The sequence below is a fragment of the Diorhabda carinulata genome, chromosome 3 (genome assembly GCF_026250575.1).
Source record: "Diorhabda carinulata isolate Delta chromosome 3, icDioCari1.1, whole genome shotgun sequence".
NCBI classification, from domain to species: domain Eukaryota; kingdom Metazoa; phylum Arthropoda; class Insecta; order Coleoptera; family Chrysomelidae; genus Diorhabda; species Diorhabda carinulata.
Window position 1 is genome coordinate 30192020 of NC_079462.1, and position 25969 is coordinate 30217988.

At 30.3% G+C, this 25969-nt stretch overlaps 3 protein-coding genes across 7 annotated transcripts in view; 2 read left to right on the plus strand and 1 right to left on the minus strand.

Moving 5' to 3' along the window:
- Positions 1 to 345: 345 nt before the first annotated feature.
- Positions 346 to 21268, minus strand: LOC130891737 (uncharacterized). 2 transcript variants are annotated; one of them, XM_057796646.1, is made up of 12 exons: positions 20536 to 21257; positions 19267 to 19750; positions 18999 to 19200; positions 17922 to 18026; positions 16720 to 16808; positions 13852 to 14118; positions 6470 to 6675; positions 6239 to 6307; positions 5292 to 5511; positions 3367 to 3517; positions 2870 to 3154; positions 352 to 2737 (listed from the first exon to the last, which is right to left on the minus strand). In XM_057796646.1, the coding sequence occupies exons 1-12, from the start codon at positions 21066 to 21068 to the stop codon at positions 2565 to 2567; spliced, it is 2784 nt and encodes a 927-aa protein (XP_057652629.1). In that variant the 5' UTR covers positions 21069 to 21257; the 3' UTR covers positions 352 to 2564. The 2 variants fall into 2 exon arrangements, with proteins under 2 accessions (XP_057652630.1, XP_057652629.1); XM_057796647.1 differs by lacking the exon at positions 6239 to 6307 and having other exon boundaries at positions 346 to 2737; positions 20536 to 21268.
- On the plus strand, positions 7653 to 13553 carry LOC130891738 (DNA ligase 4). 3 transcript variants are annotated; one of them, XM_057796649.1, is made up of 5 exons: positions 7654 to 7800; positions 7847 to 8557; positions 9790 to 10235; positions 10726 to 11386; positions 12903 to 13553. In XM_057796649.1, the coding sequence occupies exons 2-5, from the start codon at positions 7897 to 7899 to the stop codon at positions 13502 to 13504; spliced, it is 2370 nt and encodes a 789-aa protein (XP_057652632.1). In that variant the 5' UTR covers positions 7654 to 7800; positions 7847 to 7896; the 3' UTR covers positions 13505 to 13553. The 3 variants fall into 3 exon arrangements, with proteins under 3 accessions (XP_057652631.1, XP_057652632.1, XP_057652633.1); XM_057796650.1 differs by having other exon boundaries at positions 7654 to 7785; XM_057796648.1 differs by having other exon boundaries at positions 7653 to 8557.
- A 30-nt stretch (positions 21269 to 21298) lies between the features above and the next one.
- The window catches only part of LOC130891741 (pancreatic triacylglycerol lipase-like), a 45817-nt gene continuing 41146 nt past the window's right edge, over positions 21299 to 25969 (plus strand). The window contains exons 1-2 of one of the 2 annotated variants that reach the window (XM_057796657.1): positions 21523 to 21809; positions 25088 to 25510. The gene's annotated coding sequence lies outside the window, so the exon portion shown is untranslated. Of the gene's footprint in view, positions 21810 to 25087; positions 25511 to 25969 lie in introns of both variants that reach the window. The other variant, XM_057796659.1, reaches the window with a different exon arrangement.

Genomic DNA, 25969 nt, shown 5'->3' on the forward strand with positions numbered 1-25969 from the left:
CGGCTTGTAGAGAACCGACTTCAAAGCGTAGAAAGACATAAAACTCGGCTGGTAAGGTTATGGCATCAATATTTTAGGATTTGCATAGTGTAATATTTAATAGCTATCTTGAAAGAGGGAAAACTATAAACAGCAACTATTACGTGATGTCATTGGAGTGTTTAAAGGTCGACAATAGCAACTATTGAAGAAGAAGGAATTGCTGTTGTTGTGTTGTAACATACTCTCCAAGACAAGCAGTAGTATGTGCCCAGTCGGTGTCTGACTCCTTGTAGTACTATCTTATGAAATGACTAATGACCTAGGGATTATAAAAATAACAGGACAGGGACTAAAACCCAAATATATAATAGAATATTTTTAATATAAAACAATAAATAAGTCAAAATATAACATTTATACATTTTAGGCAGTTGAAATAAAAACTACAGTTAATATCACATGAAAGTAGAAAATTAACAATTTTGTATATTTAAATAGAAAAGTTGAAGATGAGTGACAAAACAAGATTAATGATGAAATTTATGTACGGTAGAGGTAAGGAGAACCATCTCATTGAATCAAAAAGTGTCTGTTAAAACGGAACAAATTAAGGTGGCGCTTTAGTAGCAAGTGGAAAGATTTTAGAAACAGCGCAAGAAATTATTAAAGCATGGTAATAAAGTATTTTTCGAGTGTTATACATACTGTTGGTCGAAAAGGTTGAGACATAAAATCCTTTACTTTTCAATTTTCGTTCAGCTGTACAATTTTTCACTGATACATTATTCAAAATTTTTTCATATTTATATTAACCACAATAAAGTCAACAATATAATTGTTAAGTGTTAGTGTTTTTAAATATGTTAAATTTTTTGATTGTTGTATTTGAGGTTATTTCATGAGATACATGCCTTGTAGTATTTACAATAATGGAAAACGATTTGATATTTTACATTCATTCGATGACGAAGATGTAATGCCACCGTTTCCAGATTACACTTATTGCACTGGACTGGCTGAATTGACTCTAGACCCAGTGCAAGCAGTACAGTGAACTGGGTGAACTAATTCTCTTGCACTGCTAGTAAGAACAGCGACACTAACGCTGATTCTGCTACAAAGAACGCTTTAGTGTACACTTCCTGAACTAGTTCTGCCAGTGTCGCTACCAAGAACAAACATAATTTCCATTTGTTACACTAACGCTATTTTGGTGAGTACGAACAATAATTTGCTGTTTACATATACACACTTTTTCAGCTTTTCCCCCATTCAAGACGATTCTCTTTACCTCTACATTCAACATAATGAAATTGTTCCCATTACTGTATACTTAGAGATCAACAAAATTATTAATATATAAAAATAAATATCGATAGTTAACCCAAATTAACTCCGATTTATTTCTCGACATACATCATAAAATTTCACTGTATATCTTTTATTTCATTAAATAATTGACAATCAATTGAATTGAAAAATGTTTTTACTTTAATTTATATCTTAACGAACTTACAGTGTTGTCTGATCCTTAAAATATTCAAATATATGAAGTTTGGTAAAGTTATGTTGTGTTATTTATTTATGATGTACAACGAGATTTGTTTTAAACCACAAATTTATAAGCTAGAATTTCTGGATCCTTTGGTGCTTATCACACCAACACTAACACTGGTTAGCATACAGTTCTTGTTGTATTTTTTCCAAACTGAATACCTATACAACTGATTGATAAAATAATAGAATCGATACTAATCGTCAGGATGCTATCAAAGCAACGAGCTCCCACATATCAATTCAAAACAGAAATTCTCACTATTACTAGCCAGCTTTGGACGAAAAATTTCTAGGATCGAGGATATGACCTCCTTGAAACTAGTCCAGATACTACATTTCATAAGAATGTGGAACGGAGAAGCGTTTTTGTTAACAGCAGAACTATTGCAAAAGGAGCAACAGACCTTGAGGTCGCAATGTACAATGTTACAGTCGGATATTGGTTATTTTGAAAATGAAGTTATTTGTCTATGCTGTATATATTTTGATATTTAGAAATAAAGGATATCGAGGAGGCCAATATAGTTAAAATCAAAACTTAAACGTCACAAAACATATAAAAAGTTCTAAGAAGTAAAAAGTTATATTAAACTCGTAGATTCTAAGAATGCGATGAAAATTTGTTCCATATAAAAACCAAATTAGAAAGCCATTTCCATTATAACCAAAACAAGCTTTTCGATACAAATTTCCAAAAATATATCAAATGTTTAAGCTATTAATTCTTGAACATTTTTGCTAGAAATATAATCAACAAAAAATAAAATTATTGGTTAACAAAATCAAAAAATCAGTTTAGAAGGTACATTTTGAGATCAAATTATAATTGGAAAGATTATTGAAAATACAAAATCAAGATTCTACTGGAGATATTTCTGACTATTCAATATTATTTCATATTTATATACAGAATGAAAATAGTGAACAGCTAAAACAGGTCAGTAACAGTCAAATATTTAATTTTTAAAATCAATAAATGCTATGAGAACAATAAGAATTAGGTAAGACCCTGTATAAATATAAATTTAAGCTGAAGCAGGTGGAGATGGACGACTGCTCTCTTCTATAAGCTTCAACGAAACCAACTCAAAAATTTGTAAAATAACATCTTGGTTGATCTTCTGAATTTGTATAGAAGAAACTAATAGGCTGATGACTTTTTGAAGAACATCTTTTCCAAAAACAACTTTAACGGAATCTGCAAATAAAAATGGTTTTGATTTTTGGTTCGAACATTGTATTATGACTTTCTTCTACATAATCATATTTTGAACAGACATTTACTTTACTCAAAAATTTGTTTTATTTGAAATAAATAAAACAAATTTACCTGGTATACTTGCGAGTATCAACTGAACAAAAATATCCATTTCCAAGTTTAATTCGTTACTATTAGATACTTCTGGTACAGTTAACAAATTTGTACACAGGTCCTCCATTAATTGATCCATTTTATCCACCAAGGAATTTTCAATGGCGTTTCCAGCTATGAGTAGAATAGCTTTTATTACGGGTTCCGTTATAAAAGGTGAATCGGTGTCTGATAAGAGTTCGCAAGCTATGTCTATGAGAGATTTAGTGATAGGCAATTTGGCTTCGAATTCATCTAATTCATCTGAAAAGTGAAAAAGCAAAACTTTAATTATTCGTGAGAAATATTCTAATTCATAACTTAGCTTTGAACCCGACAATGAAGAATATAACATTCCATAACAGAACTTTAATAAATTGGAATTCACAAATCAATTATAATATTTCTGAAACTCATTTTTTTTGTAACTTAATATTAGCAATGATAAGGTTTTTGATTTATATCAAAACACTTACCTTCAAATTCTAAACTTGACGAAAATAAAGATTGTTGGAATGTATCTAACGAGTCTATAGCTTCGTAAGCTGTGTCAATTTCTGAATCTAATGTACAATACTCCTTTCTCTCATTTAACAATTTTTTCATCCTTGTTAAAACATCAACCTCCTAAAATAAAAAGATCACTAAATAACCTGCTAATGGTATCAAGAGATGAGATAAATATACATAATTTTCTGTTATCAAACACACTGCCCTCCGCTCCCATTTTACCTAAAAGTTATTTTCATGATTGATCAATACTTTTTCTGCTGTATCACCATTTTGTAAAAGAACTACAAAAAAAATAAAAATGAACCCTAACGTTGGCAAAAATCATAATATTACTTTTGAAGAGTATATTGCAACGATTGCATTGATTGGAGAAGTATTATTGACACTAAAACTCCATGATATGAGGAGAGGATTTAGAAAGTATGACAAGTTTGTTAGAGTTCATTTGAACTGTGGCGACCATGCCACATGTCCTCGTATTTAATAATACATAAGACAGGTACACATTAATCTACGACATTTTTCCTTCGACCGTTTCCCCCAACAACTTTCTCATTGAAATAATAATTCTTCGACCCCAGGAATTCCAAGTTGTCTTCTTTTGGAAATTCCAAGTTACCTTTTGCTTATAACCTTCTAAATTTACTAATACAATGCAATTAATTTCATCCTGTCCGATATACCTGGTGAACATTTTAGGAACAACCAATATAACTACATTCATCTACCTTCTACATTGTGTATTGGTTCCCCCTTCCTGACTTAGTTTTATATATAAATATTTTTTGGTATAATTGTAAAATTAGTAAGTAATCGAGCTTTAATTATTATGCTACTTCTTCATCATCCCCACCCATAGAATTGTAAAGACCACTAGTCTTCAAGTGTAATTGATGAATCGATGGTTTTCACAATGGTGGCTGATCAGTAATTGTATGAGGTAGCATGGAACCACAGTGACATGATAATCACTCCAAGGAATATTCAAAATTACATTAAAGAGATCGAAATCAAAGCGAACAAATAGACTTGACGCAATTCAATAAAATTTTACAAGTCTGCCATGCAATTTACAGGACGACCAACTCTTAGACTCATTTAAATATGAAATACTATTAACCAAAATAAGATAATAATCAGCTGACAAGTTCAAGGACGAAAGGGGCGTTATTAAAAGGAACCTTTAATTGTGACACAAATTCTAATATTCGTTTTTGTACACTTTTTGTGGTAGTTAAAATTTTAAAATTTAGGGGGTCATTGCATATGAAGGGTTCAAAAAATCGATTTTTTTCATAAATTGGTTTCTTAACAAGACTAGAATATAGTAGTAAAGTGATTAGAATAAGGAGCTGTTCGGAGTGCTGAGTTGGCAGTTTGAGTCCGGGCCTATTGTGTACAGTTGGCTTGATACCTGGCGGCCTCTTATACATATATATGTTTATACAAGTTTCTACAGACTTAAAAAGGGAATTTATTTTAGTCTTGTTACGTTTTTTTTCAAACATTTTGAATATTCCTTTTTCACGTATTGTGGTACAGTAGTCACTTCTGATTTATTTATTCTAACATTCCACTTTTTGAAGAAATTAATTTGTTGTCACATTAGTCATGAATAAATTTTTTTGAGGGGTGTACATGAAAAGAAAACTCAAATAACATTTTTCTCACATTGTAAAACTTGAATTTTTTCAAAAATAATCGATAAATAAAAAAAGGATATAATGGAAAAAACAAAAAATTATAAGTAAGAATTATAGTTGGTGGTGTATAGCATTTCAATAAAAAAATAGAGAATGTTGAAAGATGGGAATAATAGGGAATAAAATGTATTTCCATTGAAGATTCAATTTTTTAAAGAAGAAAAAAATTCAAGATATAAACTAACCGTTTGGTCCGTTTGTAGAAAAATCCAAGCATTATCCGAGTGTTCCAATCCAGGTACATGAGTCGGTAGAGCAGTCTTGATAGAATGGATAGTTTTGTCAAAAACTCCAGTTGCTGTTTTAGCACAAAATTTATAAAAACTTGGAATCATACCATCGACTTCATCTGATTCGACAGTACTTTCACCTTCCAGCGGTTTCTGTGTCAAATCATCCGGAGGCCTAAAATGATATGATGAAATGAATTTTTCTTTTCTATTTTCAATTTTGGTGAAAATACCACCCAAGTTATATTATTATTATTATATTAAACTGCACATTATTTCTTGAAAATATTTTTATAGTGATACTGGGTTTAAGTGATAAATAGCATACACACGTGCTGGTAAGTGGTTTTTAAGTTTTATATGAATTTTCATTATTAAAGTACTCTCAAACTTTTATATTTTTCCAAAAGGCAACATATGAGGGAAAGCAAAAGAAACCTTCAAGACTTTGTGTCTATTGTAACTGAAAAAAAAACAATGTCAAGTTGCTATGTAATGTTATTATTTTGTTAAATTGGGGCAATTTTTCCAAAATGTTACTAATTGAAGAGCATTTGGTACCTGGAAGAGAAAGTCAATACTTTTGGGAACTTTTCTAAAAAATGTAAGTGATAGGTAAAATCATTTACAAGAGATTTTATGTCTATTGTAATTGAAAAAGAAAATACTAAAGCCCAATTAGATCATTTTCCAAAAAACCTCAAGAACTTTTTGTCTAATTTCCTCTCTTTTAAATATATATTTTTCAATATTTACATTTCTTTTCATTCGTGGTTAGGGAAAAAGCTTATTCAAGGTTATTAAAGCTCATGCAGTGTATCAATAGTTAGTAAGGCAAACCACAAGTTTAGTTTCAAATTATGTTATTATTGCTTCAGTTCTTTTTACTTATACTTTACTACCTAGATTGGAAAAACTGTAACCTATCAGCAACCCAAAATTTAAAACCATTATATTTCGACTGTACACATCTGTAATTTTAAAAAAAATATGAAATTAAATTTTCTGAAAAATTTTTCTATTTTGGAAAATGCTTACAGATGCCCTACCTTTTAAGCAATATAAAATTGTTTCATATAAAATATTATAGAAAGTGTGGAAACGTATATAAGAGTTTATAACAAATATCTTACATTGGACTAAGAGCAGGAGTAGAGATGCTAGATTCTGAAGATCTCTGCTGTAAGAGAGATCTTAACTTAGCTATACTAGACGCTAAGTCTGCTGTCTCTTCGTATTCTATATCAGGAGTATTTGTTCCGGAAGAAGGTTCTTCCATTGATATAGAAGGAATATCCAAGTCTCTTTTTTCTCTGTCTGGATTTTCTAACGATTTTTCCTATAAAAAATATTTATTGCAACCCATTAGCTTTCCCGAAAATATAAATTATATGTATTATAATAATAAAAAGTAGAGTTAATAATTTCAAAGAATTATTTAGAAATGTAATTTCAGCCATTGAAGTCAATATTTAATAAAAATTATTTTTTTACATAATGCCTTGTACAAGGTGATCCGGAATTATATATTTTTCAAGCCAATAGTAAATACCAAAATAAAGAAACTTTTTTATCTAACTGAATGAGATTTCGATCCAAGAGTTTATATTTTGGAGGATTATAAGTGAATATTCGATTTCATATAATTCTTCACCAGTATAGCTTTTGAAGGTAGATCTTCTGTCTTGGTCTGTGTCAGTTCATTTCGAGCCTTGGAAATTGTATATTATAAAGTACGATAGGCAAAAATGTTAAAGTATTTACTTATTAGTTAAGCGAGGACTCCAGCTTTAACGAGCATCCCTGAAAGTGAATTTTGGAAAATTGTTAATAATTTAATTTGAGTCTAATGTACGTGCTCATAATATTACACCCACTTTAAATAATAGTGTGATCGAGTTGATAAAGACGGAAGTTAAAAATGTAACCGTTGAAAACTGGAGAAACTGTATTCAACACGTGAAAAAAAAATTGAGAACTCATATAGACATATGTACACAACTATAAATAGTTTAGAACTCGTAAAAAACTTATTGACTTTGTATTTACGTATTTATATATTGTGTATCATTTAGTAGGTTTGAAGCTAAAATTCGATAGTCCCATCTTATTAAAATTTCAAACCCAACAATGATACAACTTTATAAACCAAATATACCCTGTATTACAATACAAATCAAATATAAAAACTTTCGAATTTCAAATCAGTTTCAGTAGTAAAAGCACTTTCTTAGATTGTAAAAAATACTATATATAATTCTGCACAACCTTGTATCAAACAAAAGCGTTCGTGTTTGTGAAGCGCGCATAATATATTTGACATTGACAGTCTAACCTCAATAAAAAAAGTAAAACAATGAAACAGAATACAAACATGGATTTTAAAGATTTATGTATTTTTTTTGAAGAAATAAAACGAGCTAACGGACCTAGCGATAAACAGAAATTGGTGAAAACGAATTTAGTAAAAATACGAGAGCAATTAAATGATTTATCTAAATTTTTTCAAGTTTTCAGGCTAATTGTCCCTAATTTGGACCGTGAGCGAGACTCTTACAACATGAAAGAAGCTAAAGTTGCACGGATTTTAATAAAAATGTTGGATTTACCAAATGGAAATGATAAAAATGTATTAAGTAAATCTTATTTAATGGCGGCCCAAGCGAATGATTTTGGGGATGTAGTTTACTCTGTTATAAGAAAGTATTTATCAAATCATAAAACTACTTTGTCTATCAAAGAATTGAATGAAGGTTTAGATAATTTAACAAATAGAAAAAATGAATTGGAAGCTGAATCAATATTAACAAATTTATTTAAAAAGGCTTCACCGGATGCAATTCGATGGATTATTAGGATAATTTTGAAAGATCTAAAACTTGGATTAGGATCAAATACAATACTTAATTGTTATCATAAAGATGGGGCAGCATTTTATGATTCAAATAGTAACTTGCGAAAAGTTTGTGAAATTTTGAAAAATGAAAATGTAAGACTTCATGAGTTGGAAATTGAAATTTTTGAAGCCTTTAGACCGATGTTATCTAAAAAAATAGAAGTAGCAAACTTCACAAAAAGCTTTCCTGAAAATAAATTGTTTTATGTAGAAAATAAATTTGATGGAGAAAGGTTTCAAATTCACTTGAAAGGAGAGGAGTTTCGGTATTTTTCCAGGAATGGTTTTGACTACACAGATAATCTAGGCAAATCATACGATTGTGGTTAGTATTTTTATAATTTAATTATGTCATAAACTAAGTTAGGTTAGAAATACTTTTATGAACTGAAATTAACTCAGACCAAAAAAGCCGTTCCGGATCTACCAAATACAGTAAAAAATGGTTTACCCATGAATTGTTGCAGTTAATACTGAACCTATCTTAATAGTGTACTCTTTTTGAAAATATGTTCTAGTTAATTATAGTATAAATTCAAAGTCCTCATTTTCTGGTAAAATATTTAAATAATGGACTGGAAAGGGAGAACCAGCCTCCAAATAAGGCAAAGAATGTCCCATCTACAGGCAAGGTCATGGCGTCGGTTTTTTGGGATGCGCCTGAGATAATTTTCATTGACGTATCTTGAAAAATAAAAAACTATCAATGGCGAGTATAATACGAACTTATTCCAACATTTGAGCGAGGAAACAAGCAAAAACGGCCGCATTTGGCTAAGAAGAAAGTGTTGTTTCATTAAAACCATGCACCAGCTCACAAATATTACAATGGTCAAAATGAATGCACTAGAGTTTGAATTGCTATCTAATACACCTTATTTGCCAGAAAAAATTGCTCGGTGGTCAAATATTTTCCAATAATGAAGAGGTGATGTCGGCACTCAATGGCTATTTTAAGGAGCTTGACGATTCTTATTATAAAAAGGGTAGCGAATTTATTGAACATCACTGGGAAAAAATAAATATATCTTTTCCAAAATTTATGTGTTTTCTTTGTTGGTCCAGGTATTTCTGGGACCATCCTCGAATATATTGTTTTCTTACAATTACACTACCTGGTCTTTGGAGCTTTCCATAAGTGCACATCCGGCTCGAAGGACCGGAATGTGATTGTTAGTGTAGCGGTAGAAGTTGAAATTTCTGATATTTAAACTGAAGATATTACACCAACGCTCACAATTATACTGTCTGGTCATTGGAGCTTCCCGTATCCGGTTCGAAGGACAAAAAATGCAATTGAGGGTAGCATGCAGCAAGGAGACGCATACCTCAATTTATGAAATGCCGCATAATGTTAAAGGGGCTTTAGTGATTTGCGTCAGTAATTGGTTTAAAATGAGGGTATAGAAGACTTTAGTGTTAAAGTAGGACCAAAGTTAAGAACATAACAAGCTGGCATAGATCTCGTCTAAAACTTAATGTTTTTATATACAAATCTATAAGTTTTATATATTTATAACTCATAATTTATTAGATGTGATGTTGGATTATTTTTAGGCGTTTTAACACCAAGACTCGAGGGGTTATTCCAAAACCATGTCAAAACAGTTATATTAGATGGTGAATTAATGTTATACAATAAATATTCCAAACAATTTGGTTCGAAGGGGATGAATTTAGATGTAAAAAAATTGAATTTAAACGGCCCTTATCAACCCTGTTTTTGTGTTTACGATATAATTCTCTTGAATGACAAAGTGTTAACAAACGTCCCTTTGAAAGAGAGGCTGAAAATTCTTCAAACCGTTTTTACAAATGTTAAAAAAGGAACTATTGAAATAAGTGAAGTTGAAGAAGTTAGTTCGAGACAAGAAATTGTCGATGCTTTAAACAGGTCCGTCGAAAAGGGGGAAGAAGGGATCATTATTAAGAACCCTGATAGTATCTATAAATACAGTGATAGAAACAGTGGCTGGTTCAAGATGAAATTGGAATTTTTCCAAGTAAGGAATAAAATACTTTTGTTTTGGTGTTATAAGTGAAATCAAATCAATGAAATAGTCCATCAAGATTAGTAAAAATATTGAGTAATTCAAATTAGATTGTCATGTCGCGTCAAAACTTTTAGATCACCATTAAATTCCTTCTCAGGGTTGGACAAATCCTGATTTTTTTGAAATTTTAATTATTAAAATGATGATTTTTTATTTTTAAAAAAATAACTTGGGTTTAGTAACGGATAAAGTACTTCCCTATTCCACTAAATTAGCTAAAGATTATATTCTCAGGTTTTGTTGGAAGTCAAGCTTGTTAAACAGGAACGATTTTTGAAGAATAATAGTTCCTCTAAGATATATATAAATGAGTAAATAAATAGTAGCCAATTAGGGTATTTTAAAATTACAATAAAATGCACTACCTAGGAAGTTACTATATTGATTTGTGTAAGAAAATATTTTTTAGTGACAATAATTGCATTATTTATACTTTTAGGATGTAATGAATGATTTAGACTTGATCTTAATGGGAGCCGATCATACAATGTCAACTTCAGACAAACTAAATTCATTTTATGTTGGTATTCGTTGTGGAAATGCTCCAAATGGCAAACCGCTCTACCTTTCTTTCGGTAAAGTCAGTTCAGGTTTAAATTACGAAGAACAATCTATGCTTAACAATAAATTCAAATCGGTAGGGAAACATTTCGATAATTTCGATTGTGAGAATTTATTATTTGGAAAAGATAAACCGCGTTATTATTTGGAACCTGAAAATGCGGTCATTTTCCAAATAAGAGCTTCAGAATTGACAAGAGATAGTAGTAAATCTTTCAAGACCCACTACACTTTTAGATTCCCTCGAATTTTGAAAATTCGAGATGACAAACCTGTTGACGAATGTTTATCTATAAATGAACTGTTGGAATTAACAGAAAATAATAAAGCAGTTATTAAATTAAACAAAAGAAACATAGAATTAGATGAAATAATAAGATCTAAACCTAAACGTGTAAAGAGAAAGGAAATAATAATGCCAAAATTTTATGATACTACTAAAGTATCCGATATGTTGGAGGGTTATACGATTTTTGTTCTTGATGGAAGAGAAAACTTTGAGAAGGAAAACGCCGAAAGTTTGGTAAAAAAAGCAGGGGGTAAGTATTGTTAGGCACATAGAAAAAAAAATTGAGCTATAAAGGAAATAATCTAGAACTACGAGGATGGTCCCAGAAGTTTCTGGCCTGACCTAGAGATGGCTATTGTTGCTTGAAAAATACCACTGTACTAGAAAGTACAGAATCTATACAGCATATGTTTCAGTTTGGAGACGCCATGTTGTTTAGTATTTGTTTAGCAGCTTGGTTATCGAAACGCGCCGTCAAACAGTGTAACTGTGAGTGTTTGTGTTCAGTATGAATATCTCCAATGGTTCCAGAAATTCCAACTTAACTCCCAACTGTCAACTTACATTATGAGTGTCAAACATGGCGCGCAATTCAAATTGTGGGCTGTTATTGAAACACCATTTAAGACATACGGGCAATCCTACAAAAGTTCAACTGAATCAAAATCCGAACTATGAGAAGGCTAAACCATGTTCATTAATACCCCTTGCGTCTCTTTCTCTTCCAAATATCCTCTGCATAATTTGGAACTATGCTTGGAATCATTATCCTGTTGGAAAATGAATCCATCTCCAATTAATCGCAAATACGAAGAAACCGTTTTTTCTTGTTTTGTGGCATTAGCAAAGTTTTTGAACGGAGACACGATTATACAATTTTGCTAATCAGTCACCCGTTTCATTGTAGTCAATGATTAAAGTTTAACTCGGGTTTTGTTAACTTCAACACAAATTTCTGGTGGTGTTTAGCGTCTACTTCGCTTGCTGATAACAAGAAAGAAATTATCTTTACTTTAAATGGTAGTTCTCGACTTTTCCGAGCAGTGAAGATCTTAAGAACTACTTGTCTCCCTGTCTCGAATTATTATGCCATTAACACAAGTCTTCTATAACTTCAATTGTAGAGCAATCTCACGTTCGAATTTTTTTTATGTAAAAGCAAGCACAACCCCTTTTACATTTGAGTAGTTCGAGAGGTGCAAGCTGTGTGAAGATGCCTGTGGATATTGTTCTTAAACTGTAGGTTGTAGTGTACTAGAAAGACGTGCCTTGGTAGCCGATTTCGCAGGCTTGCAGTTCTCAAAAGAAAGGAATATCGATAAATTGAAAAGACAGCTCGGTAGTACCGGTAAAACAGAGTAGGACAGCGCCCTTTCTTCTATGCTCTAAGCTGTCAAAGTTTCCGGTCAACTCTGGATGACCTATAAGTCGAATTGCTCTCTTCTGTATTGATTCGAGCATTCTTAGAGTATGCTTGGGAGCCGAGGATTTGCCTTCAATAAAACAATGATGGCAGAACGCACTTCACCTCGTGCTTTTCCCATTTTAAAATGTAGAAATGTACATTTCTTTATCTCGTTACAATTGATATATAATTAAATTGTTTTAATATGGTCTAAAACTTTTGGCCAGTAGTGTAAGTTGTATATTAAGTTTTGCATTGGTACTATTAGTTTCCAATGCCCCTGAGCTATGCAATTTTGACATTTTGAGAAACTTCGAATATTTTTTGATTTTTTATGTACGTAATTTAAATTATTTTCCAGGTACTGTTAAATATAGAGTGAACGATAAAGTGGACATAATTTTAACCCCACGTAGAAATGCATTTGTACAGAATTTAATTAAAAATAAACCAAAGTATGATATAATAAACTTAACTTGGTTAGAACGAATAATAAAAGATGGCAACTTATTAGGATACTCCCAAGATGAAGTGTTTTATATAGGATGGAACTATAAAAATTGTTTAGCTGATGAATTGGATAAATATGGAGATAATTTTACTAAAGAAACTACCGTTGAAAAACTCAAAGAAACATTTAGAGTTATCAACGATATGAACGATAATTTTTCATCAAATAGTGCATTTCTAATGGAAGGACGAAAATATTTCGGTCAATATACAGCTTACTTCGACAAATATTTAACTCCTTCGAATAAAGACTCTGATATTATTTACAATTGTTTTCTAGATGAGCTGCAATTTAAATACCATAATGGAAATACTTGTGAAACAATTACAGATTATGTCAATATAATTATTTTTAACGGTGATAATGAGAGAAAAGAATTTTTAATAAATTTTTTATCCAGCATTAACAGATGTGATATCAAAATATGTAATCAACAATTTATTTATGATTGAAATTTGATATTGTTATATATTTAATAATAAAATTAATTTAAAGAAAAAAGGGATAGTTTCAATGTAGTTTTTTAAAATATTGATTCTGTTGAAATAAATTAGTTTAAAATAGTTCAATAAAAAGAACTCCTATCGATCTATCTTCTTATGTATAAATATTCATTATTTTACAGGTAACCAGAAACTTCTAGTTAACACATCACTCAATAAGTTGTGAGATGAATCACCAAAGATTTATTACTTTTACACTTTACTTTATCTACAATAAAATTTACGATTAATTGTGACAACTGACTGCCTCACATGTCTTTAGAATTTATACATAAACAAATTATTTAAGAACTTACCAACAATATTTGACCATCATAATTAGGAGAATCTATCTGTAAGGGGTTCATCCAAACCGATTCTTCTTCAACTACTGATTTTTCAGTAGAATCGGTTTTTGCAATTTTACTGGCTCTCATTTTTGATGCCTGTTTATTAGATTGCGAAATATTTAAACTCGCTTTAGCTTGTTCAATGTTATCTTGTAGACCAGTTAGCCTAAGACCTTTTCTTAAACCAGCTCTACCAAAGTCTAAAATACCTTCGACCATACCGGCTGCTTCATCCTACAATTTATATTTCTGAAGCAGGTTATTAAAAAATACAAAACATAATTAGAGATAAAGCACATTGCAGCCAATGAAATTTTTTTCGACAAATTTTTGAAGTTTTAAAAAAATTTCAATTTGTATTTCATTTTTAATGTAAAAAATTAAACAAACATGCAATAATAACTCGATTTTTTGGTCTTTTTGTTACAAAATTACAATGAATTAATTGAGCAATATAGATTTTTTGAAATCAAGTCTAATAAGATCTTAATGCAATATTTTAAAAAATTCTTGTGCGTAATAACTGTTCTGTCCTAACAAAGAGACAGTAATGTTTACCAATAAACATTAGATACTGTATATACAACTACTCCAATGATTTTCTACTCCACTTCTATTACTTAATTATTCTAGTAATGTCCTTATCAACATAAACGGTTCTAATACTTCTAACTTAACCATGTTGAGAGATTTTTCATTCAAATGACTATACTACGGGACTCAGGTTTGAATCCTTAATATGATTTTTTCTTCTGTAGCTTTTCCCTCTACATTCATCAGTTTTTACTATTATATTATGAATCAAAACAGATTAATACATTGCTAACCAAGCGAAAAATAAGTCAAAATCGTTATTCATGTCTACTTGTCATGATGGGAAAATAAAAATAATTTTATTACCACAAATTTAATTTGTGAAAAAGAAGAGTGAAAAACAATTATGAATGTAGTTGTAGGATTAATTTGAATATCCGGCTCCATATCCGGCTCGAAAGACCAGATGGTATAATTATGATACTAATGGTTATGGAAATTAAAAATTAATTAATAGTAACTTTATTTTTCGAATTGTAAAAAAAATTCAAGTTTTATTATTTGAGAATTGTGAGTTTTACAATAAAAAAAATCGCGAACTGTATCTGTAGTTGAAATTACTAGAAATTGCTCATTATTTATTCCATATAAAGTCTGTTTGAACAGTTTAAGCAAATTATATACATTCTGTATATGATACCTATAAATAAATTGCATTGCTTCAATTTTTAACACTTTACTACACAAAAAATAACAATTACACTGTCCGGTTCTTCAAACCGTTCATAGGGCACTAGTTTTGTCCATTTCGAAGACCTGGATAGTGTATTTGTGAGTATAATTGTGGTAAACTGTACATTTATTGATTTGATTGTAAATTCTAAAAAAGCATTCAGATCTTTTTTGTAGAGTGTTAAATTTCCTACAATAAATAGCTGTTCAAATATTTTTAACTACAATTGTTTTAGTGGAAAAAAATTAACTGAAAAAATCTCATGTGTCACGATATGTGAATATTAAGGACTGGTTTGTGTCTGATTTTTTCTTTTTTAGGTCATAACCTAAACATTTGAGGGACGTTTGTAGAACGAAATCTAATTTGGGAAATAACGGACACCCTAATACTCAATACCAATTAGATTTTAAAATATAATTTGGTGCATTTACTAATACAAACTACAGTTAAATTAATCTAATAAATATTGCAGAGAAGCATAATTTTGAAAAAATTAATGATCAGAAAGCTAAATTTGTAGAATCATTGAAAAAATACGAATCCCAATAAAAGCTAACAAAGTGTTCAACTAAACCCAACTAATTCTATGGGAATTTACATACTCTTATCAATTATATCAGTGCCAGGACATTGAAGCAAATAGCAATGAAAATCGGAAAATGTGTAATGAGGAAATGGAACAATTGCATTTTCAATAAAAAAATTACATGCATGACAAGAAATAACGCTAAGCATTTTCTCAAATTTGCTAGATCTGATATAAAACATGATACAATGACTGAGAGCATTCCAATTAACAAAATTCTATTATGGGCATTAAATATATTATCAGAAACTCATAGTGTTTAAATATAAAGTAAAATTTCATGAGAAATTGGTTTTAAAAAAATTAAAATGTGTTTGATTTGAAGTTCTGTATATTTTAATTTTGATACTTGAACGATCTGGATGATTCAAATGCTGATTAGTTTTTTAGTACAGAATGTAGTGAACCAAGTGGATAATTAAAAAAATATGTCAAAACGGTTCATTATTAAATTATAAATTAATTCGTCATACAAATTTGGAAAGCTTCTGACACTATCAATCAGTATTCCATCGTCCAAAGGACACTGTTGACTTTCGAACATAATTTTCCTATTTTTTATATCGGTTTTAAAAATAAAACACCACGGCGGAAATCGGTGCTTTAACACGAATAATATTTCTATAATCAGAGAACAACATAACCTCACATAATTGAGAAATTAAACTAAAAATTTCAATTTACTGTTAATTTTCTGCATGAACTACAAGTGTCATTTCAGTGTTTTCCAACTAATAATTTCATTTGTTAGTTTAATGGTGATTTTTAATTTTGGCTGCATAACCCATAAGCTTTAGAAGCAAAAAAATGAAAGAAAAATTGTAGATATAGAAAAAAGTATAAAAATAAAAGTCCATGCACATCATACCTTTTGCTGATTAAGAAGGATGTTTATGAGATGTGTAAGAGTGTGACGGTTTCGGAAAGAGACAACATTTTTAGTATAACAACTTCACAAATACTTTTAATAAATGTTTACCTGAAAATCGCCAATTCTATGTAATGCATTATTCATAGTAGTTTCCTGTAAATCTTTGATGTTATGAAGTGTATGTACAGTCGCATCACCTACGAAACGGGGATAATATAAACACGGGGCAGATTTTATTTAACTCAGTTAATAATGGTATTTTTTATATATTTAATTACGTATTTTTATAGCTTGCAAGCAAAGCGTAGCTTCATTATTCTTTCAAGGAGGTATAGTGAAGTAGATGCTTCAACAAAATCAGCACTATAGATATTTGTTAGCTTTTTAAACAGACTTCACTTTAACCAAAAACTGCTGCATTCAAAAGATTTGGCTGGCCTCTTGAACCATTTAATTTTATGAGAGAGGTATGTATGTATGTATATAATAATTCGCCTTCAAAATAGTCCCTTTTCTATTTTATCCATGTGTGCCAGCTCCTCTTCCAATCTTTAAAACACTTCTCAAATTCGATATGGGAGGCAGCCTTCAGCTTTTTCATCAATATACTTTTAACGTCGCCTATTTTTTAAAACGATAGTCAAATAAAGCCATGTCCGGTGAATATGGTGGTCGGAGTATCTTCTTGTAACTGCTTAGAAGAGATTTTTCACATTTCTTCATATCTAGAACCAGCATTTAAAGTAATTACTTTCTGTAGAAACGTTTAAATGTTTCTATCAGACCCTGGTTCATTGGTTGTAGGACTGACGTCACATTTGGCGAAAGGTACGACACAATGAATAATCCACGTGGATACTTTAAAAGGGTGGTTAGCTTGACGATCCCAAAAATATTTATTCGCCGCAATTATTTAAGAATTTGTTTTTTTCTTTCAATTTTGGCACCGAAATCTGGCATTACATTCAAATGACGCAGAGGGTTGAACTCGTGTCGAGTTCTCCCTTCTTACAATCAAATTGCCCCTTTGTAGGGCGTGGTCCCCACGTTATGAAACACAGGTCTAGAGCAAATGATTTATTATACGCACATATGTCAATTGAAAAGACCTATAAGAAGATGAAGAATTAACAGATTCTAAAGTTATTTGATCATTTTATTATTGCCTAATTGAACTTTATTTGACTATTCAGTATATATTTTGAAATTTCATTGTCTAGGACCACCTTTTTTTGGTACTTCCCATCATAGAACGATACTACTAACTTTGAAAATATTAGTAATGTGTAACACATTTTGATTCAACTTACTTATTGGTTTTATAGAACTTTTTAGACCTTCCATTGTAGATTGAGTAGTATGTTTTACTTCACTTAAAAGTAAGTTGGCGGAATCTTCAACATGTTCTATTTTACCTAAATCAAAAGAAAAACACTGAAAGGATCATATTTTCAAAGATATGTTGCGATAAAATCAAAATTGAATACAATACTTTCTGATATATTATCCTAAGTACGATTACCGCTTTTATTCCAACCTCCGATCGCTCCGTGCAGACGCTTCGCGGGCAGTAGAAAGCGGGCATGCGCTGTAGGCGACTGCGAAGCTCTCGCACTACACACTCTATCATTGTTGACATTCAGGCGTCCGTTGGCGTTGTGCTACAGCCACGTAAGCATGTCCGCCACGTGTGATTGTTAACCCAGAGTTTTTGGGCTTTTTTTTTGGAATTAGGGAATATTGAAGATTCTGCCCATTCGTGTCTAGTGAGGAGCGCCATTATATCAGGAATGACTCGTATCAAAATGCAAAGTGCAGATGAGTTTTCCGGCTCTTTCAATTACTTCTTACGAAGGTTTTCCTGGAAAACTTCTTGTGCTATCACACCGATTTTAGTTGAGACGCAGAAATCCTAATTAAAAAGTTTAGCGCGCACGTTATGAGGTTTTTCAGATGAGTTTTCCGTTCGGGAATTTTCATATCTGACCTGTGCTGACCTGAAGAGGTGGCATTTAGTGATGTACTAAGTTAGGGCCGCCAGTTTACAAGCTGGCGCGCACCTTAACGACCCTGTTTTTTGTAGCCAGCCTTGGGACTATATTGCTTGGTTAAATATGTGCTCAGAGTTCATATTAAACAGTATTGGCGACAAAACACAACCTTGTCGCACCCCCTTTTCTATACACAATCAGTTCTGAAGTAGTTTGTCCATATCTAACCGTTGCTTCCAATAAAGATTTTTAATAAACTTGATGTCTTGTTTGTCTAACCTTTTCTTCTGTAGTGAATAGTCAGAATAACGATATAATAACACGATAGATTATACCATATGTAATTATTGATTGAAGACGTTTTTAAATATGTAAATAGGTCTAAAAGAGACTTACTTCTGACGTTTTCTATTTTTACGGGTAATACATCTAGAGGATCTTGTCCTAATGATATGCCGTATGCTAAGTCTTTGGTATCTGCATAAGTTTTTGTACTTCTTGTTAATTTAGGTTCGTGGATTTTCACAGGTGCGTTAACAGTAGATTTTGTTAATTTCATTTGTTGTTCTTCTTTAACTTCTTCTGCACTATCGATTTTCTAAAACCGAATTGTTATAGTGACTAAAATAATTTATTAAATACTTGTACAATTTTTTAGACTTACCTTAACTATTTTAGATTTCTTATACTGAGACACACTATTTTTTCGTTTTTTAATTTCCTGTTCATTTGTATTGGGTTTTCGTTCAATTCTAATAGTTTCTTCGACTTGTACAGTAGGAGTTGTTGTTCTTTTAATTTTTTGTTCACGGGGTATTTCTATCTCTTTAGTATCTGTATGCTGGGTCTTAGAATCTACTACATTATAATACTGATTGATACAAATTCTATTATAATTACTTAAATTATACTCGTCCTTTATTTCTTTAGTTGCCAAAATATTGAAAAGATTATAATTTAAAACTTCAGGTTGAGAAATAAAGTTTAATATAAATAATACTAATTTTCTAGCTATAATTGATACTAATACATGACAAGGGAGGGAATTCCAGAGTTCTGAATTGATAAAATGTTTCATTGTATTCTTTGTGAGTTGATGTATAAAATATGTTTTTACTTTATTGTTCATACTGACAATGTGTGAATACCTAAAATGAAATAATTATTTGTATACATAACAAGGTTTGACTTATCCCAAAGATTGACATTAAAATTAGGTTTCTACAGTGGGTGCATTCTACCAAACTCTCACGCACATTCATTACCACAATATTTCCCGTTCCACTTAGTCCAGAGCCTTATAATCGTAAAGTGGATTTCAAAACGTTTTGAGCGTTGAGATAAATATTAAGGAATGGCAAAACAGAAAAAAAGCGAAAGCTCAAGAAGTTACGTTATTATTTGTAAGTTATTGAATTTTTTAGTGGAATTGTTAAGTAATTTACATTGAAGTAAAAAGAAATATCGGCGATAGTTAAATATTTAGTGGTGCTTCAAAAGTATTAATAATATCCCATACCACTAATAATCAAGCAGTTACCTATATTCACTCATATATGGTGAAATATTTAAACTACCTAACAAATTTTTTGAATTTTCAATAATTTTCTTCTCTATAGATATTGATGAAATAATTTAGAAAAAAATATTATAGTAAAAGTTGTATATAAACTATTTTTTTCTCAAACTATGCAAGTACCTTATTGAAAAGTTTTCCACAACTAAATTGAGGAAGAATTTTTTTAAATAAAAATTTTATATAGTTTATGAAATGAGACTTTAATTTATTACTAATGATCCTAAATCAACTATTATATTTTAATATATCTTAGTCTCAAGGAATCACTCATTTATTATCTATACCGATAGTATATTTTCACAAGAAACAAGTACTAGTGATCTAAAAATGAATATAAATTAGTTTTTTACATACCTATACATTTCTTCTATAGATCCATTATATTTTTCCTTCCTCTTCAAACTTCTCCTGTATTCTTTCAAATGTTTCAAATATATATTAAAAACTCCATGTGCTAAAGCTTTATTATTTACACAAGACTGTACCTCAGCTATTCTTTTAATTACATCTTCAATAAAGAATCTAGTTTCTTCAGTAAATTTCGTATCAAGACTTATAAACACATACCATTTACTTACAAAATATTTATCTATATCTTCAGTGAATTCTTGCAGTTTTTCAGGATTAGGTTTTATTTCCCCTCTATGTTTTTTAAAATGTTTAATAGGTTTTATTAAATTGAGGGGTACTTTTCTTTGCAATAACTTATGTAAGTAAAAAAATGTTATACATAATGATATAAACCAAAACGATAGGGAAAAACTTAAAAACGCAAATCCACTTACAGGTAATAAAGGAATTACATTATTAATCATCAAAGTTAAGATTAAAAAACCGATGCCCACAGGAAAAATTTTCCAATCCAATACATCTGTTACAACAGGCATTATTTATTTTTTGTTTTATTGATCGATTATATCAAGATATAATAGATATCCGAAATTAATGGGACTGATTGGTTTTTCATTTCCTCGATTACTTATATGTATGATAACGTTTACATATCAGTAAATACGTGATGATTAATTGTTTCATTAGCACTCACATCTTGTTTACAAATGTTCCTTTATATAGATAGCAATAAAGTAATAAAACCTGTCAATGTCAAAGTATTATTGACATCGCGATTTCGTTTTAAATGAAGAAGCTTTTAAGCTTGAAATTCGGTGGTTGTTAGTTTTGATTAAAATTTTCCCATTTATTTCTATAGTGGTTTTCATTAGAATGAATTCTCATGAAAATTAAAAAGCGTGTAATGCTGGTTGCCGGGGAAGTAGTGAATAATGTCAACAAAAATTTACAAACAATTACTATCATTGATAACTAAAATCAATAATTACTGTCTGCAAATTATTCTAGTGAAAAATTAGATTGAATACTTAAGAAACTAATATTATAAGAATTTGGAAAGAGACCGCACATAGGCGAAATTGAAAAAATCGTCAAAACTCCTCAAGCAAAATTCCGAGTATTCGGAAATTAACGATTTTGAATTATGGTTTAGGTACTTGGGTATCATATTTGATCATTTTTGTGAGAATGTATTGCAAATGAAAGACAACAAATCAGTTCGATCTTGGATGTGTACCAGTAGACTTTAGAAAGCAAATGAAGTGAATCGAAAATTAGTAAGTTTTATTTTATTCTTCTTCCAATTCTACACTTTCATAGTCATGTACCAATTACGTCACTGCTTTGCTTGTTTTTCTTCCCAACTGTATTATTAATTTATCTCCAGCATCTTCTATGGTCTCACTCAATTTGTCCGAAAATTCTTCTTTGTTATTTCGATCTTGCATCTCCATTTATATCATATACTATAATCTTTATTCAATTCTATTTCGAGTATTCTTTCTGTAATCACACTCCAATTTATTTTTCATGTTCTTTTCTTATTATACATCCAATTAGTTTGCTCTACTTTTTGTATTTAGCCCATTAAATATTAATAAACACATCCTAGCTCAATCTCCCCTTGACCTTTCATTTTTATTTTTGTAATTCCAAATTCCCTGCTAGTCCTCGATTATTCCATGTTGCTATTTCCCATATTCTTTGATTCTCTATTCTTTTCTTCATAATATATTCTCCTTTACTGAACTTTTTCTTATCCTTTCTGTACTTCTTACCTACTTGATTTTATTTTCGTCACCATTTCATATTTTTTAGTTTTATTCATTTGTGTTATTATTTTTAAATTGTTTGCTTAATTTTTTTCAATTGTTCATTTAGTATTCTTGCTTCTGGAGATCTTTTTTCGACATAGTAACATTACTACTGGATTCAATTTTGAAAATAAATAATTTTTAGCAGCTATTAGAGGTTTTTAATAAGAGAAAAGCTATATTTTGTTGTCACACTTTTATTCTCAGTACTCCTTTCATGATAGATTCGATAAAATCTAAAAATCCTATTAAAGTAATTTGATACCTACTTTTCCTTTTTAAAACTAACAAATTTATAATGATTAATAATAACAGTAATAACAGCCGAGAGGTGACTATTTTGTTCAAACGCTGATTTAATTTTTGATAATCAGTAAGAGCAAAATGAAAATTAACCAATTTAAGATAAGATCTCAAACATCGTTAGAAAGAGAATGTACAACTATTTATATTGTTTTGACAGAGATATCTAAAAGTTTAAATTGACTTTTCTTTTTTATTATAGAGTACGTATATATGTAATACTCATATATGGGCAGTTGGTAGGGAAAAAAATCGTATCTACGTTACGGTGCCAACAATATTCATTTTCTCTCTCGTCCGAGACACTTTATCTATACTGCGCATGCTTGAGAATGCGCAGAACCGAGCTGGAACCTCGGAGAATAGAGAAATCGTTGCCATTTTGTCTTCTTTAGTCAGAACAACTTCCACTTATAGAAACTGTCCATATATAAGTATTACATATATGAGAGTACGTCAACCAATGATATACTACTAATTATCAAATAGTTTCATAAGCAATCAGAATAATGGTTTGATTGATAGGATAAAAATACTACAAAAATTTCAAAATAAAAAAAAATGTAAGACTTCTTAATTTATTTGTACATTAACTTAAATAAAAAATTGCTTCAATGATAGGAGGAAAATGATTATGCAACACCAAATCATGATAAAAACCAAAACAGAAACAAGATGTTGCTCCATTTGCTGGAATGGAAACAATGGACAATTATATCATTTTAATATTAATCATAATATTATATGCAATACATAAGTAAACCTACATAATAACTGTACCATGATAATTTAAAAAAAATTGTCAAAACATCATCTAATATTTTCCAAATAATTGTATCTGATTCAGTGGACCAAAAAATAATAATTACATAACTTTTGTAGCAAAATAACTGATTGTCTGTTTGATAATATTCACTATTTCAACTTCAGGTTCTGAAATTCAAATAAGCATGAAGAAACTTAAGGTAAAAAGACAATCCAAGACTTTTTGCATTTGCATAGAGCTGTATCAAATAATTAACATTTCTAATTTATAAATATAATCTACAATCCAAAAGAAACATAATTCTTTTATACTTGACATGTTTGCATATTATTCAGCAGATAGAGTAGTCGAAAAAACCACTTTCTAGGAAACAGTATCAATTGGAACAATTTGTATCCCATCATGAAAAGATAGATCTAAATTACCGGCCGATAACAGATGTCTAAATGAATGTTGGCGCCTTGTGCACCTGAGGCTTTCATTTGATTATTTTTACATTACGCAACAATCATCAGAGTAAAGTGGATTCTGTTCTTTTGAAGAAAGTGATCCGTGCATATGCGTACATAAATTATTTCATATGTCACGGATAACAAATCTATCGAGAAATTTATTCCGCGGGTCTTTTTGGTATAACTGAGGTATTAATATTGAATTGCTGCAAACTGAAGTTGCTTATATTTTGCTGAATGCAAAATAAAAAATTGTTACAGCGTCTTTGTTCAGTTTTACCACTCAACTATCATGAAAATTGAGCACCTTGTAGCAAATAACAGGGTAGAATAAACTTCAAGTGAACTTCAACGATGTGATTGATGTTTCGAGATATTTTTTCCCGAGATAAAAAAGGTTTTTTTCGGGCACTAGCTATCCTATGGTGTTAAATGAGGTCACGTGGTATTATTTCGACTGGAGCGCATCGTAAATTGATGCAGCGTCAAATACAAGAGCGTCTAGTTTCAAAACGCTGAAAAAGTAACACTAAAATATACCATCTCTGTCAATAATCTGTTAACCTATAAACATATAGTGTGTATGGAATATAAATGGTCAGTTATTAAATATTAATGAACGTGTTACAGTTTTAAGTTGAATTCACGATTAGTTTTGACGCATTATTAGTTTAAGAAGACGCTCCACTCAAAATTGTAGCTCTCTAGCTTCGAGCGATAACAGGACATTACACTTTTAACTATACGATGCTTGGTATTCTATTTAAAACGTGGAAATGTTGAAAATTAGTTGAAGACCTTGCGATTTTATTGTTTGGTCGGATTGTATTTTCATTAATTTGTATTTTGTTATACGAGTCTCAGCCATAGAAGTTAAAAATTAAATACTGGGAAGGCTATCAAGAATTTCAAAAGTTTTCGCCTTTGCTAATGATATAGAATTGATATCAATAAAATAAAAGTGACTATTTGAAAGCTGCAGGGATTTAGAATGAGAAGCACGGACTGTAGGACTTCCAATAAAATTCAATTATCTCAGCTCAATCATTATTGAAAAAAATGAATTGAATTTCGAGATAAAAACTACATTGGCCATTGAAGCTATTTTTAAATGATGAAGTTACTTCTCTCTACTATCAAGAAAATTATAGCTAACATTATCTAAAATAATAATTCTCTTTAACTTTTTACTTCTAAACCCTTATTATATATTTTTCAAGACAAATCATCACGTGAGACAATGATTAGACCTCTTACCACTTAAACTACCACTCAAGATCACTAAAAATGCCCACTATTTTTGTGAGAAAAATCGTGAGAAAAATATATGACTTATGAAAGATGAAGATAAGTATCATTGCAAAGAAAAAGACAAACTAAACGAATACGGAAACTCAGATATCTAGAACAAATAAATGAAGAAAGAGCAGCAAAGAAAATCTGAGGAGGACGATTAGAAAGAAAAAAGAGGATTGGACGGCTCACAAAAAGATAATTAGATGAGGTGAAATAAGATCTGAAAAGAATGAAAGTTTAGTAAAACAAGACCAGGGATCGGGCGAAGTGGAACTGTATGATATAAAGGAGACCACAGTTTTTCATGAACTGTAGAGCTAGGAATAAGTAAGAAAGTATAAACAATTGTGAGTATCTTCAGTTCATTATTTTTACAATATATAAGAAAAATGTGTGATTTTGTTTTGTCTTTCACGTTGCGCAGTGGCTGGCGACGTTACGCCATTGATATATCAAACGTCTGCAAAAGAGTGAATGTTTTATTGCTCTTGTAAAAAGCTGAATCATTGTTTTTATTTCAGTGGTCTTTACATCACCTTAGTTAAAATCTATTTTCGTGATTCTCCTTGAATATGCAACATGTTTTAAATATTTTTTATGCAATTAAAACAAATTGGAAATCCAGTATTGATATGTAGAACGTACTAAATTAATTTGATATATGAAAAGATAGATGTAAATAAATTTTGATCTACCTAGTTCGATTTGCATTATTTTTAAATACCGGTGTTTCAAAATAATAATACTATTTGAAATACTAGTTAGAAAAATTCATTTGAAGAAGATATAAACCAAAATATTGATAG

Coding starts and splice junctions, on each gene's coding strand:
- LOC130891738 (XM_057796648.1), top strand. CDS start 7,693: ATGAAACAGAATACAAACATGGATTTTAAAGATTTATGTATTTTTTTT. Junction 8,558..9,789: donor AGGCAAATCATACGATTGTG/GTTAGTATTTTT, acceptor GATTATTTTTAG/GCGTTTTAACACCAAGACTC. Junction 11,387..12,902: donor TTTGGTAAAAAAAGCAGGGG/GTAAGTATTGTT, acceptor ATTATTTTCCAG/GTACTGTTAAATATAGAGTG.
- LOC130891737 (XM_057796646.1), bottom strand. CDS start 21,068: ATGCCTGTTGTAACAGATGTATTGGATTGGAAAATTTTTCCTGTGGGC. Junction 16,809..17,921: donor AAGTTCTATAAAACCAATAA/GTAAGTTGAATC, acceptor CCCGTTTCGTAG/GTGATGCGACTGTACATACA. Junction 5,512..6,238: donor TTACAGTTTTTCCAATCTAG/GTAGTAAAGTAT, acceptor ATATCATTTTAG/GCCTCCGGATGATTTGACAC.